The following is a 13,891-nucleotide window of genomic DNA, read 5'->3' as shown; positions in this document are numbered from 1 at the left end:
GAAAATATAGGTAAAGGTGTCACCAGAAGGGATCATCGAAGGGGAGACATGCCCATTGTATTTTAATTAATACCCGCCCCCCCCACTTACTCCAGCAGATGCTGACCCAGCATTTCCACAGATGGCTTAGGTGAGAGGGCTGGATAAGGAGAGTTGGGGAGAGGGAGTCTGTGGTGTATACGGATAGGATGGGGCCAGCAAAGAAGACCCATCTCTTCTCTTTGAGGAAGAGAATGGTTTCTTGGTGATGATTTGGTAGAAAATACCAATACTGGATAGGAGTTACAGCAGGAAGGGTTTCCAGATTACAGTTCAGTCGCTCAGTCCTGTCTGACTCTTTGCGACCCCATGGACTGCAGGATGCCAGGCTTCCCTGTCCATCAACAACTCCCAGAGCTTACTCAAACTCATATCCATTGAATCAGTGATGCCATCCAACCATCTCATCCTCTGTCATCCCCTTCTCCTCCCGTCTTCAGTCTTTCCCAGCATCAGGGTCTTTTCCAATGAGTCAGTCCTTCCAATCAGGTGGCCAAAGTATTGGAGCTTCAGCTTAAGCATCAATCCTTCTAATGAATATTCTGGACTGATTTCCTATAGGATTGACGGGTTGGATTCCCTTGCAGTCCAAGGGACTCTTAAGAGTCTTCTCCAACACTACAGTTCAATCTTCAGTGCTCAGCTTTCTTTATAGTCCAACTCTCACATCCATACATGACTACTGGAAAAACCATAGCTTTGACTATAAGGTTTCTAGAGGAGCAAAATAAATAGATGTTGTCAGTAATTATAATTAATATAGCTGGCATGCGCTGAACACTTACCATGTGCATGCTTCATTCAGCCCTCATAATGACCCTGTTAGCCCTGTGAGTTAGTGTGTGTGTGTGTGTGTGTGTGTGTGTGTGTGTGCGCGCGCGCGCACATGCACACAAGCACTCATGCATTTGCATATGCATTTGTAAACTGGTAAGGATGGTGGCTCATACATTAAAGAATCTGCCTACAATGCAGGAGACCCAGGTTTGATCCTTGGGTTGGGAAGATCCCCTGGAGAAGGGAATGGCTACCCATGCCAATATTATTGCCTGAAGAATTCCATGGACAGAGGATCCTGGCGGGCTACAGTCCATGGGATTGCAAAGTAGGACACGACTTGAGCAACTAACACTTTCACTTCTCTTTTCAAGGCTATCAATATTCAGTGAACAATTTGTCAAAGGCCAAGTTACTGGTTGAGTTAATAGTAGGGCAAAAATTGAAACCCAGATACGAATGACCTTAATCCAGTGAATGTAACTCCCACACACTACCTTCCACTTTTGTCACTGTCCTGGAAAACAGCAGCTAAGTATACAGAGACATTGCTTCTGATGTCAAACTCTTATCTAGCAGTTTGGAATACCCAAGCCACTTGACTGGGAATGGCAGTACTGTCCTAGAATTCAGTGTGCCCATATGGTGATGCCACAAAGATGCCCCTCATTCCCTGGGAAGAGCATGTTCTTCCTAGAATACCTTTGTCCTGTTCTCTGGTCCTCCTATTTTAATATAATCAGTTATTGACTTAAGAAGGCTAACATTGAGTGCCACAATATTTAGCATTTTTAGTTGTATGTGCTTGCTTATGTTAAGTACTTCCCTGGTGGTTCAGATGATAAATGGTCTGCCTGCAATGCAGGAGACCTGGGTTCAATCTAAAAATAATGATATCTAGGTATATGGTTGTATAAATGACTATAAGAAGCTATGAGAAAAGAGAAAACTAGATTTGCTCTCACCATTTAGGTATTAAGTATTGTGGGCATCATGGCTACTAATTAGAGTCATCTAATTTGCCAACTCCAGTAGCCTAGTAATGGGTACCTAGGGAACTCTGCAGAGAAGTGGGATTGTGATCAATTAGTAATGTCTGTCCTGAGTATAGCATCAGGAAGTGGTGGGATGCCTGCCATGATTTTACTATCCCTAGTTTAGCCATACCTATCTTACACAGGCTAGTGTCTTAAAACTCGCTATAAATCATATTTTTAAACCTAGTTTAAATGAATTCTTTAAAACTTTCTTTTCTGGTGAAAGCTTGAATTAGTTACACGAAGCTCTACTTCCCTTTTTCCCTCCCTGAGGCAGTCTGTGACTTCAAAATGCTAAAGAAAAGAGTGCAATTGTGTGTGGATCCGAGAAGCACATAGCCAACAGCTAGTACTTGAAATACCTGCTGGCAGGTTGGATGTTTCATTTCCAAAAATTGAAAATTCTTTCCTTCTGATTTTATATATAATAGTTGAGGCAGTTAATGCTGCTAAACCATTTTTTTCTCTTTTCCTCATTTTGTCAAGGAATATAAGGAAGAGGACCTGGCAAGGAGCTGAAATTTGTAGGGAATCATTTCAGCAGCTGTCTGGGAGGGCAGTGACAGGAACTAGCAAAATGACCCTCAGCAGACAGCTTTGAGGGCTGCAGTTCTCCAACTAGAGCCAGGCGTCAGAATCAGCTGGAGGCAAGTTAACACCCAAGTCACTGGGCCCTGCCTACTGAGCTTCTGATCTGGGTGGGTAGAGGTTGGGCTCCAAAGCTGCTTTTTCTAATAGGTTTCCAGGTGATGCTGGTGCTGGTGGGCAGGAACCACATTTTGAGAACCACTGCTAAGAGCCACTGGCACTAAACTGGCCTGAAGCTGAAGTTGGGTCCTAGCCAAGAGGAGATTTGGTTCTAGGAGAGGATCCAAGGTCAGCTGCAAAGACCTGTGCCCATCAAAGTTCAGCCAGACCAAAATTAGGTTGGCTGCCGTTACTGTCAGTCAAGGAACTGCATAGAAAGAACTAACCATAACCACTACTCAGTCATTTCCTATAAGTATCTATTTTAAATATAATTCTGTGAACTTCCCTGGCAGTCCAGTGACTAGGACTTAGCACTTTTATTGCCATGACCCAGGTTCAATCCCTGGTTGGGGAACTAAGATCCCTCAAGCCACACAGAATGGCCAAAATTAAAATTATATGTATATCTATGTGTGTGTATATATATAGGCTTCCCTGGTGGCTCAGTGGTAAAGAATCCACTTGCCAATGCAGGAGACGTGGTTTCTATCTCTGGGTCCAGAAGACCCCCTGGAGAAGGAAATGGCAACCCACTCCAGTGTTCTTGCCTGGGAAATCCCATGGACAGAGGAGCCTGGTGGGCTACAGTCCATGGGGCCGCAAAGAGTCTGACATGACTTAGTGGCTAAACAACAATGTGTGTGTGTGTGTGTGTGTGTGTGTGTGTGTGTGTTTATGTATAGTATGTGTGTGTGTGTGTGTGTGTGTATATATATATATATATGTATATATATTGCTAATACTGAATTTGTTGAAAATAGATTTTAGGGGTTAAGAATTTTTCTTAAAAATATGGAAAATGGATGGCTATGATTTGGAGCTCGTGTGAAAGGAAGCTTTTTAGAGTTCTTGTGATGTGTCTGTGTGCTCAGTCGTGTCTAGAATTCAGATCATGGCAAGTCAAAGCACCACAAGCCTCAAGTTCTGGCCCTAATGGCAGGAAAGGTGTCCAAAAATAGTCCCCTGAACATAGTACATGAACCTGAGGTCAAAGACCACAGGTGACAGCAGTCAGGTTGTAAGTGATGGATGGCCTTAATTTTCTGTTTATTACTAAAATGGTGCATCAACTCCAGTTCCCTATGAGCCTGTGGGGGTGCTAGAAGGGCCAGAACCCGCAGACTTTAGTGCACAGGGCTTACCTGGAGACACTGTCCATGCCCAGATACCTGGCAGGGGGACTTCTGGTGCATCAACTCCAGTTCCCTATGAGCCTGTGGGGGTGCTAGAAGGGCCAGAACCCGCAGACTTTAGTGCACAGGGCTTACCTGGAGACACTGTCCATGCCCAGATACCTGGCAGGGGGACTTCTCACGACCCTTGGCACCCTACTTGTCTTGGCTGCAGAAACCCTTCTCTCTTCCATTCTCCACTCCCCACCCCTGGTTTGTCTTTTTAAAATCACCACCCTGCTGTATCTTCAATAGTCTGGAGTTTGCAATGCACTTTCTTATAGACCCCACACCTGGGAAGGCCCCACAGTTAATCAGTTCTTTTTGTCCAACAGAGCTGAGAAATCTGAGGCTGAACCAGGGAAGCACCCTGCCTGAAGTCCAGGGGTGGTGCCAGGATGAGGGGGTGGGGAGGTGGTGTAGACTCAGGTTTCTTTCTCCAGAGTTTCTCCTTTTGGCCAGAGTTTGCCCCAACTGCTCTGGGGGCCACTGAATTACATGGTGGAGGACAGCCTCTGAGTGAGAACTATGAAGTGACTTCCTTTGCAGTTGGTGGTTTGAAAACCTCTGGGCTTGGAGAATATGAAGTCATTCCTTTGTCAGATACCAGAAAGGAGCTATTTTTACAGAATCACAATCCTTTAAGTCACTGCTTTCCAGTGATTATGGAGCAGATTTTCCAAGAGCGTATAACACTGCTATGTGGTAACCATACAGAACCCATCTCTCCCTATCCAAGGAGAGCACTTTTTTAAAAACACTTTTTTTTTTTTTTAGAGAAGTTTTAGGTTCACAGAAAAATAGAGTGGAAGGTACAGCGATGTCTCATATAACCCCTGCCCGACACATACACAGTCTCTCCCATTGTCAACACCCCCAGGCAGAGTGCTCCACTTGTCACAGGTGAGAAACCTACACTAATCCATCATTATCACCAAGGTCCTTAGTGCGGGTTCACTCTGGATGCTATGGGTTTAGACAGATTTATAATGATAGGCACCCCTCCCCATTTAATTTCTTACAGAGGAATTTCACTGCCTGAAAAATCCTCTCACATTTTTACTTTATAATTTCAAAAACCTATATGAAGAGACCCCCTCTAAAGGATATAATTTAGAGCTAAAGTGTTAGGAGCACTATACCGGAAGACCAGTCAGCCACAAAGGTTAAACAACGACATGACATTTGTTGATTAGGAAAGGAATGTGCGTGGCCCACACTGTTCTCTGTAGATGGGACTTTGCGATGCCACACATTCATCCACGTCTTCCTTCTTTCTCTTCTTCTTTCTCACCAGTCACAGCTACAAAGCCCACTCTGTGTGTCAGGCCCTGTGCAGTGAGAGGCAGCTCATATGCAAGCACTGCTTTCAAAAGAATTCAAAGGTGTAGGGATCAATTCCAGGTGCTCCAGGGCCTTTGACAGTTCCCTGATCTGTTTGAGTATGCTTGGGTGGTTTTGACCCATGGCTCTCAACTTTGGCTGCTCCTCAGACCCACCTGGGCAGCCAGGCCTGACTTTATGGACCTGTGACCTGTGCACGGGCCCCCACGCTCAACAGGGCCCATGCTCAGTTTAATGCTCTGCCACCATAATCTTAAAATTCTTAATAAATTTTGAACAGCGAGTCCCGCATTTTCATTTTGCACCAGGCCCTGCAAATTATGTAGCTGATCCTGTGGGCTGCTTTTAAATATGTCCATGCCCAGGCTGCACCCAGACCAACTAGTAAGAATTCCTGCAGGTGGGATCCAGGCCCCTGTGCTTTGTAAGCTCTCTGGGGGGGGGGGGGGTGGGGGTTGCTGTGGGAAGCCATCCTTGAGAACGGCTTGTATAAAACAGAAGTCCTCAACTTCTGGGGTTTACATGTATGTTGTGAGGAATAATAAATTCACCCAGGGTGCTTTTACAAACTCCCAGACTGATGTGTAGAAATAGATAAATATTCTGATTCCTAAATATTCTAATCTTGCCTAATGCCGTTTGTCTACAAGATAGTCCCACCGTGTTTGCTGTTCCCTTGTTACTGTTTCATTGTGACAGTAACTGCCTTTGAATGCTTAGGACCCTGCACGGTTGGGGCACAGTGGTCCCTGCGTGGGACTTCCCCCAGCTCTCTTCCCGGTGGCACTGCTAACTGAATACACCTTCTGAGAGGTGATGTGACAGGAAAAGGTATGAACTATGCACAGCATCCCTAACTGCCTCACAGCTGTGGGGTCTGAGGCATGTTTTCCTTGTGCCTCAGTTTCTTTATTAGTAAAATGGGCATAATAATACCCAACTTATAAACGGGTTGTGAGAATTAATGAGATAAGACACACAAAAAACCCAGCACTGTGCCTGGCATATAGGCGGTCAAAATATATCGGTGTACTATCTCCCCCAAGAAGAAATATTAGCATGTTTTCCCCTCACTCTGAACTATGTCTTTTTACTAAAAGAAAATAGAATTCATTAGTACAATAATAGGAAAGAAATACTGATATTCTTCAGTATGTATACTTATTAAATATGCATATATATTCATTCAGTTCATAGCTATTGAATACCTACTAGATCAAGGTGTCAGAGAATTGAATGCATATATATCTATGCACAGGCACCCATGTATATACATGCAAACCTTGTCTCCTAAGTTAGGAGTCTTTACCACTAGCAGGCTTTCCCACTAGTGCTACCTTGGAAGCCCTTGATCAAAGTGGAAAGTGTAAAAAAAAATTAGAATAAGCATGAGGAGGAGGAGAAGAAAGAGAAAGTACAACTAAATAAAACCCGGTAAACAGGAGGGGCGTTCTCATGCCCTTGGACAATCTCTGAATCCAACAAGAAAAAGGTTACCTCTTCTTTTCTGGTAAAAACTCAGCTAAAGAAAAACCACAGAGTTTTAATTCCAAGAGCCCTCACACCTCACTGTTGACCTTGATACCAAAGACAGTCTCTCCACTTCTACTGGGGAATTGCACATGACTTCACATATGGCTCAGCTGGTAAAGAATCTGCGCATGCAATGCAGGAGACCTGGGTTCAATCCCTGGCTCGGGAAGATTCCCTGGTGAAGGGAAAGGCTACCCACTCCAGTATTCTAGCCATGGAGAATTCCATGGACTGTATAGTCCATGGGGTTGCAAAGAGTTGGACATGACTGAGCAACTTTCACATTCACATATATAGAGACACAGCCATATATACAATATATGCAAACATGCATATAGACACACATGTATATGCATGCATACACACATATATGTATACATACATATACATACACACAAATATGTACATATGCAAGCACACACATATATGACAAGTAGTTATTATTCAATACTTTTCTTTAAATTTTACTCAAACTGAAAAATCAATGCTTATTGTAACAATTTAAACAACAGAAAAGCAACTAATTTAAGTTTACTAATCCATACTCCCCCATTCCTATTCCCACCATTCCAGTGTAACCAAATTTTAAACAATTTGAAATTGAAAATAAATTTGCTATGAATTTTTTCCATAATGTTTTTTGGCATACACACACAGATCTCAACCTGGGCTTATTCTACAGGCCACATTCTTAACTTTCTCTTCTTTTCTGTCTCACTTAGCAATATAATGTGGACATCTTTTTGAAGTCAGTAAATCTCATTCATCTATTAGTCTTCAGTAGCTCATAGCATTCTGCAGTATGGCGGTTCTCTTTTTAACCATTCCCCTGGTTATGGGCATATGGTGTTTGACGTTAAAGGAGATGCTGCAGTAAACATTCTTTTATAAAAATGTTAATACTGGTACTTCTACTTATTTTGGATAGGACAGAGATAGAGCCTCCAGCAGTTTATAACCCAAGGATGGGCAAAGCCAAACAAACAATAATAAATGTGATGCCCCAGCTTCTATTGCATGCCTACCACATACCAGGCAATGCAGTGGGTGCAAGATGCGGATATGAATGGGACTTGGTCTGACCTCAAGCAGTATGATCATGTATCAAAACCAGCATTACACATGCTGTCTATCTTAAGTTCATTGAAATCTTCCTAATGGTGCTTAAGACAACCTCTACTCCAGCCTTAGGAGTCTTAAAAAGTCCCATTGACTCTGGAGCAGCTTTACATCCAAAGCCCTTTCGTGCAGCTTCCTTCCAATCCATGCAGCAGAAAATACAAAAAAAAAAAAGTCCCATCTAAATCACAGATGTTAACTTGCTTTCGTAATTCGGCCAGTAATTTATCTGATCGCTCACAGTTTGCTCCATCATCGTCTTCCAGAAGCTGAAAGTGACAAAGAAATTTCTCCTGGCAGAAAGACATGTTTCTCCTATCAGGCCTTTGACACCCATCTTTGTGATGCACTTATAAGTAGATTCTAAACTGCTTCACATGACGGCACCGAAGTTACAAAACCAAGTTAAATCATAACTTTTGAAAGCACGTGAACAAGATTCAACAGATTTTTTAAGCAGCTGTGAAATAGCATCACCAGAATTGTTTTTACTCCTGGTGATTTTACTACACAAATGTTTAAATGCTGCAGAACCCATGGAGGTGCGCTGCTTGTGTCTACTTGAAAAAGCCACTTTCTGTTCAGCTGCCAGGAGTGCAGGTAGCTGCCAGCTTCCCACCGCAGTGCCTTCAGGATCTACCTTAGCTTTTCCGCAGGGCCCAACTCTTTCTGGCAAAACCCCAGCCAGTGACAGAGCCAGTGGGATGCTAGGGTAGGGTCTTTTTGGGATGGGCACTCTTTATTCTGGAGCTCCGCATTGGGTTGGATGAAACTGTCAGGTCTGCACTGCAGTTTGGGCCTCTCCTGCATTGTAATCTGGGGCTTGAGCAATCCTGCTTCCTCTCCCCTTTATCCTGCAGAGTCTGCTAACTTCCCTTCCTAACTCCTCAGTGTCTGCTTCTTAGGGACCCAATAAACATAAACACTTTCAGGGCAATGTAGGAACATAAACACTATACATCTCATTCAGAGGACTGGAGGACCTGAACATGTCCCTAGCCCCTGGACATTCTTATACTAGGCCCTGCTAAAAATGAATTATGTTTCTGCCACAGTGAAACTGACCATTTCATCTCAATTGTTCAGCTGGGATACAAATGAAAATCTAAACGTGAGGAAAAATAAACCCATATAGAGTCTGTAATTTCACTTCAGTTACCCAAGCTGTCTAAAATCCAAGGTAAAGAGTGTATTTGGGTATTTCTTCTGTGTTTGCCATGAACTGCTAAGAGCCAGGCCGTCACAGTTATAATGAGAGGTCACCCTTTCCTTTTTGCCACTTTAATCACCATTCCACTTGGAGCACCATTGTTCCTGGTAAGCTGCCTCCCCTCATGGCAGCACAGGATGAGGAGAAAGCGGGTTATAATTGCATTCTTTTTGCAGGAGAGTTTGGAGAGGTGTACAAGGGGCGTTTGAAACTTCCAGGCAAGAGGGAAATCTATGTGGCCATTAAGACGCTGAAGGCTGGGTACTCAGAGAAGCAGCGACGGGACTTTCTGAGTGAGGCGAGCATCATGGGGCAGTTTGACCATCCCAACATCATTCGCCTGGAGGGTGTGGTCACCAAGAGCCGGCCGGTCATGATCATCACGGAGTTCATGGAGAATGGCGCTTTGGATTCGTTTCTCAGGGTAAGAACTGCTCAGCTTACCTTTACCCTTCAGAGTAAAAACACAGAGGATGCTGGTGCTGGTGGGAGCTGGGGGACCGTGGTGGGCTGGGAAGAAGCGTCCACGCGAGGACCACCTGCACTTAGGAATCCCTGATGAAATACAGATAGGCATTGGAGGTGTTAGCAAGGTTAACAGATTTGTTTCTAAAAAGAAAGAACAAAGCAGAGCACGTGGACCCCTCCATAGAAGGATGGCACAGAGCCAGGCCTCGATGAGTAAGAATGAACAGAGGACAGAGGATGGCCATTGGCATCTGTATGAATCATGGAGATTGAAGAGACTCCCAGCTGCTCTGCTGTCCTGCGTGATTCATGCAGACATCGGTGGCCATCCCTGCCTTTTCCCCAGCACAGCCGCCCTTCCATTCAGCTCTCTTCATTTGCAGTTCAGAAATAAAACACATTGCCCTTGTCTGACGCCTGGGCCACCTGGCCTCTGAGGAGGTGCTTCTGGGCAGGACACGGGAACAGTGTGTCACAAGTGTCCACAAGTCTTTTCTGGGCTTGATGGAGAGCTGTGGCGCCCACCCAGCCTGGAGCAGGGATGGGGGCCCCAAAGGCCTATGGCCGAGAGATCTACAAAGGACCATCGTCAGAATGCCCAAATGCAGCCACAATAGAGGCACTTTCATTTCTATGGGGCATCTCAGAGCTACTCAGAGAGGGCTTGTATGAGTGTGGCCATAGTGCTTACGTCTAGGGGATAGAAGCTGTCTAACCACAGGCCATGGAGCAAGGCCTGCCTCAGACCAAAGGCTTAGCTGGGGAGCCTGGGAGCAAGAGGGTACAGGGGCAAGGCCCCTGAGCAAGGGCTTCAGGGTAATACCAAGTAGCTGGCTATGCATGTTATCAAAGCTACCAAACAGTAGCTATGACTTCAGATCAAAGGACTATTCATTGAAACATTCACCAGGAGTCAGTCATTGAAGCATTCACCAGGTGACTGCTCTGACCGTGCCCTGTGCTGGGAACTGGGCCTATACTGATGAGAGAGAGATTGCTTTAATGCCATGAAACAAATCACCCCAAACTTCAGTGACTTAGCACAATAGCAATTTAGTTTGCTCATAAGTCTGTAATTTGGGTAGGCACCTCTCTATTCCATGTGTTGTCAGCAGGGGCAGCTCAAGGGCTAAGATCTGGAATCACCCAAAGACTCATTTACTCATCTGTCTCATAGTTGATGCTGGGTGTCAGCTGGCATCTCTCCACCTGGCCATCTCTGGCTTCCTCACAGCAAGCTGGGTCCTCAGAACAAGCATCCTGAGCACAGAAGGTAGAAGCTGTATCAGTTCTGTAACCTAGCCTGAACAGTCACATAGCATCCTTCAACCATGGTGATGAACTCCCCCAGATTCATGGAGAGGAAGCACTCCCCACATTTTGATGGGTACTTTAACCTGATGTCTTCTTACACATAAGGGATGAGAAGTCCTGCCATGTCCATCATAGAGAATACAACCTGAAGAGATGCCCCTGCCCCCCAGGACCTTCATGCTGGAAGCTTCCAGTAATCATCTGTCTGGATTGTACTTTTTGTTTCTATGCATGAAGCACAGAGGTGTCACATATGTGATGATGGGCTTCTCTGGTGGCTCAGACGGTAAAGAATCTGCCAGCAACGCAGGAGACCTGGGTTCCATCCCTGGGTTGGGAAGATCCCCTGGAGAAGGAAATGGCAACCCACTCCAGTATTCTTGCCTGGAGAATCCCATGGACGGAGGAGCCTGGCAGGCTCCAATCCCTGGGGTGACTTTTTGTTTCCACGCATGAAGGACAGAGGTATCACATATAGTAGAACTGAAACCTTTTTGAGAAAGCCAGGGATGGCTTCAAAGAGGAGAGAGAACTTCTCTAATGTTGAAGAAGGAGGAATTTGCCAGACAGCAGATAGGCTGACAGAACAGTAGAGCTGCGTATTCAGAGGCTGAAGTCAGGGTGGCCTGTTCGGTAATCTGTCAGCAGTTGCACGGTGGCTCTGAAGCCCAGAAGTAGAGTTTAGGGGCTTCCCTGTGGACAGGAAGCTGGGGACTTGTCTAGAAGCTGCACTTGTACATACTGAAGCTTCCTTTGCAGGGGGAGCACATGCTTTATGCTCGTCTGGGTCAATAGGCAGTAGTGGCTTTTGTTTGGCAGGGTGGGGGGCAGATGATATAGGTGATGGGACCCATGTACTTGTCATGGTACAGTCTCTTTGAGGGTGTGGGATATACTTTGTATGACCCCAGCACCTAACACAGTGAGCACCGAGTAGAGGGTAGTGGAATGAAAGACCATTTCTAGAGCAAAAGCAGTTGGTTGTGGCATGATTGATGGAGCATCCTGAGTGTACACGGATCTCTTGTCCTTGTCACCAGACCTCTTGTGTCACAATGGGGCATGGACCATGCTCCCCTGGGGGCATTCCTTCATGATCAGATTGCTCATGCAGACAGTCAAATAAACATGAATAGGTGGTAATGTTAGAAGAAGAAGTATCTTCTGGAACCAGCCTCCAGACCAATTCAGGAGTCATTTATTTCCCACAAGTCACCTGTCGGTGCTTCTCAGAGACTCTTAACACAACCTGGGAACTGAGATCAGATTCTCTCCTGGGAACATGCAGGGGAGCAAAGTGATTCATTCTCAGGAGCCTGCAAAAAGTCAGAACTCTGCGCTGCTCTGCACACACCTATTTCCATTTGCGGGGCACAGGACATGGGGGCAAGTTGGATACCAGTTATTTTTCATGATGATGCAGCCTAGGCAGTGAGAGAAAAGCTCAAGATGAGAGAGAAGCACAGGGAAATGGAGGGGAAAGATGGCAGAAAGGGAGCGGCCAGAGCAGGCAGCGCCAGGAGGGGAGGGAAATGAAGCGTGTCCAACTCCCTGCGCGGTGTAGAGGTAGGTAATCTATAAATCTAATTTCAGCCTTACTACCAGACCCTGGAGCATAGCAGCATTAATTGATGTATCTGCTGCTTGATAAAATTGAAAAGTGGGTCATCAGTTCAGTTCTGCAGGGTCCATCTTCTGGGAGGTAGTATAATTTTAGGATCTCCATTCACAGAAGAAAGGAAAAGGGTCCGACTTCAATTTATGCACCTGTTCTCTCCTCCTCCAACCCCACAAAGGGGCCCCTTCACACCAGATGTAGTAGCTTTGGATTGTGGCCATGCCTGCAGCTCTGAGTCAGGGTCTCAGAGCCTTTGAGCATCAATGGTCCAGTGACGACATCAGACACCGCTTCTCACAGTCCACTCAAAGCTCCTCTCTCATCGCAGGACTTAGAACCCTTCACATTATGGAGGGATTGGAAACATTGTTATTATTTAACCATACATTCAGTGGGGTCATAATTATCCATATTTTTTAAAAATATGCTATGGATTAGGTAGCATGCAAATCTATAATTAAATATTTCCTTCTTGGCACTCAGACTCAGGGCATTCAATCTGGTAGCTCCTCCATCATCTTAGGAATGCCTAAGGAATGCCATCTCAATGCCTTATGCCCTAGCCAAGAAGGTTAGCCTGCTCTGTAAGGCCTTCATGGCTAAAGCAAGGCTTTGTGGTTATTGCTGGTGCATTCACAGATGGCCGTAACTGGGAAACTCTTAAAAGTCACTGAGCAATGTCAGTTGGGGGCATTTATCATTCATGGGATGCTCATTCATAGGCTGGAGCTAGATGACAGCAAGCCAGTTGTCAGGGAGAGAATCCCAGATTGCAAGTTCTGAGACCAAGGCCCTGCTTTAGGCTCTGTTATGAGTCACCGCGTGGCCTTGAGCAAGTCTGTTAACTCAATTTCCCAATCTATAAACTAAAGGCATTGAGCTGGATGGTCTTGAAAGGGTTCTTTCAGGTAAAAAAAAATCTATGATTCATTCTCTTCAAACAAATCAAATAAGGGTTTCATTTCCTGAAGTGGGTTTGTCAATGAAAGTTGAAATACCTAAATCCTTCCTGTCTAATAAAAGGGCCAGCAAGTGGCTTCAGTGAATTTGCAGAAAAGCAATTTCAGCAGAAAGCATTTTGTGAAGGGAAGAAAGTTTAAATCACTTCACCCAGCCTTTATTTCTTCTATAAACTGTTTTTACCATGTTCTCAGCATGGAACCAGATCCTTTCCTGGAGTTCTAAGAAATCTGGGCTTTTTTTTTTTTTTTTTTTTCCTTTCTTGTTTATCTTTGTATGTTGATGTTCATTATCTCTGGAAGTTCTTTTGTGGAAGTTTATATCAATGAACTGAATATAAAACAGCTGGACATGTAAGAAAAACTTAATATTCATACCTATAAGTTTCACCAAGATTATGAACTCAACTGGTGTGACTGTCTTATCATAGTATGTGATTTCCCTGCAGATCTTAAAGAAAAAGTATTGCAGAGTTAGCATCAGTTCAGTTCAGTTGCTCAGTCATGTCTGATTCTTTGTGACCCCATGGACTGCAGCACGCCAGGCTTTC

General features: G+C 44.8%; 1 protein-coding gene across 1 annotated transcript in view; it reads left to right on the top strand.

Annotated features, from left to right (window-relative positions):
- Positions 1-13,891, top strand: part of EPHB1 (EPH receptor B1) — a 463,088-nt gene that overhangs the window by 387,739 nt on the left and 61,458 nt on the right. Inside the window, exon 11 of the mRNA XM_025291403.3 lies at positions 9,158-9,405. Within this exon, the coding sequence (XP_025147188.2) occupies positions 9,158-9,405 (248 nt within the window). The remainder of the gene's footprint in view (positions 1-9,157; positions 9,406-13,891) is intronic.

This window comes from Bubalus bubalis, chromosome 1, assembly GCF_019923935.1.
Source record: "Bubalus bubalis isolate 160015118507 breed Murrah chromosome 1, NDDB_SH_1, whole genome shotgun sequence".
NCBI lineage: Eukaryota > Metazoa > Chordata > Mammalia > Artiodactyla > Bovidae > Bubalus > Bubalus bubalis.
Note: the sequence above shows the minus strand (reverse complement) of the source record. Positions and strands in the feature narration are given on the sequence as shown.